This window comes from Lagopus leucura, unplaced genomic scaffold, assembly GCF_019238085.1.
Source record: "Lagopus leucura isolate 7727_CA_CO unplaced genomic scaffold, USGS_WTPT01 30939-0_obj-0_obj, whole genome shotgun sequence".
Taxonomy (NCBI): Eukaryota; Metazoa; Chordata; class Aves; order Galliformes; family Phasianidae; genus Lagopus; species Lagopus leucura.
Genome location: NW_024966873.1, coordinates 1 through 1,429, shown reverse-complemented (window position 1 = coordinate 1,429; position 1,429 = coordinate 1). Strand labels below are relative to the sequence as shown.

General features: G+C 40.2%; 1 protein-coding gene across 1 annotated transcript; it reads right to left on the bottom strand.

The window, feature by feature from the left end:
- Positions 1-215: 215 nt before the first annotated feature.
- LOC122192838 (ATPase family AAA domain-containing protein 2-like) lies at positions 216-777 on the bottom strand (the record flags this gene model as incomplete). Its single annotated transcript, XM_042893503.1, has 2 exons — positions 216-338; positions 618-777. Coding segments are annotated over 2 exons (283 nt in total), but the record flags the coding sequence as incomplete, so codon positions are not given.
- Between the last annotated feature and the right edge of the window lie 652 nt (positions 778-1,429).

Below are 1,429 nucleotides of genomic sequence, written 5' to 3'. Positions count from 1 at the left end.
TCCTTCCTTCCCATTTTTGTGGGACTGGGGTGGGGGGGGAAGGGCAGTGGCCTGTCGCCCCTGTCACGGACATAGATTGATCTGATCAACTCCGTGACAATATGTTGAAGAGCTGCAACCTTGCGATAAAGAACAGAAAGCAAAGAAGTCTGTCTTGCATTTTCAGTTACAAATACAGAGACGAGACTTAAAATCCTGACCCTTAAAACACATACCTCTTTTCTTACGAGATTCTTTAATTTCTTCACAACGTTGTTCTAAATCTTCATCTATCTCTCCCTTCACAATGGAATATGCAGTGTCTTTCAAACTACAAGCTCTGTGCCTAATGAGACGATCTGAAATTTTACAGGCAGAACTTAGTCAGGCAGTGAAACTCTTGATCACAGAGAAAAAAGTTGCTCTGCACTGGTAGTTTCTGAAAAAGGATATCTCAGGGAATACTTTTATTTACATTAACACTTACATTCCACATCCAAGTAGTTAAGTGCCACAAAATCTACAATCTGACAAGCAATGCTGTCCATGGATGTTAAAAAGGATCTGATGCGGTCTATCGCCTACGCACACCATTGATCCATCTATGCATTTTACAAGGATCACAAATGCTAACTCACCTGCAAGGTCTTTATTTGGGTTATATTCTAAGGCATTACTACAGATGAGATCAATATCTTCCAGGAAATCTCCTGCAGTTAGGTACTGGTGCAAATCAATCTTCGATAAAACCGTTGAAAGATCCATTGGATGCTTAATGACTGTGTCATAGTCAGGCACCTACAGATGGAACAGAAACGTTCAGAGGGTTTATTGGACTCGCACATCATCTACCAAAATTCTTCATTTTAAAAACTTCAACTAAATGACTTCTTAAAAGCCCTGAATATTTGTGACATCAGGAGATACTAAAATAACTAGCAAACTGTTGGGAAATGGAAGGGCTCTTTATAACTTGTTGGAAATGGAATAAAGAAAAAGAAACAGGGAGGTCAGAAGCACACAGATAGTACAAAACAGATTCATTTCACTTTGTCTCAGAAAAATCACAGCAAAGAAATCTGGGGAAGTCACCCAACATTCTCTTTGTTGTTGGCAGTGAGAAAAAGGCTGCATGAATTGCACCTGAACGAATGTCCATGCTGGCATCTACTTCAGAATGAGATGACTGGACTCAGAGGTGCAGACTGTTTTACTCAGACTGTAAGAAGAGCCTAATGACTAGTTGAGATGAGGACATATATATTTGTTTAGATTATTCACACCTCAGGAACGGAGGGGAAAAGTCAGCAGATCCCTAAGGGAACAGGACTTTACTGGTACACAGCTCTATGAAAACTACAGGTGACTTGTAATGATACACCCCTGATTTAGACTTATTCAGCCACTACAGGAGATAAGGGGACCTAAGAAGTACATGGGAGAAAGAAGA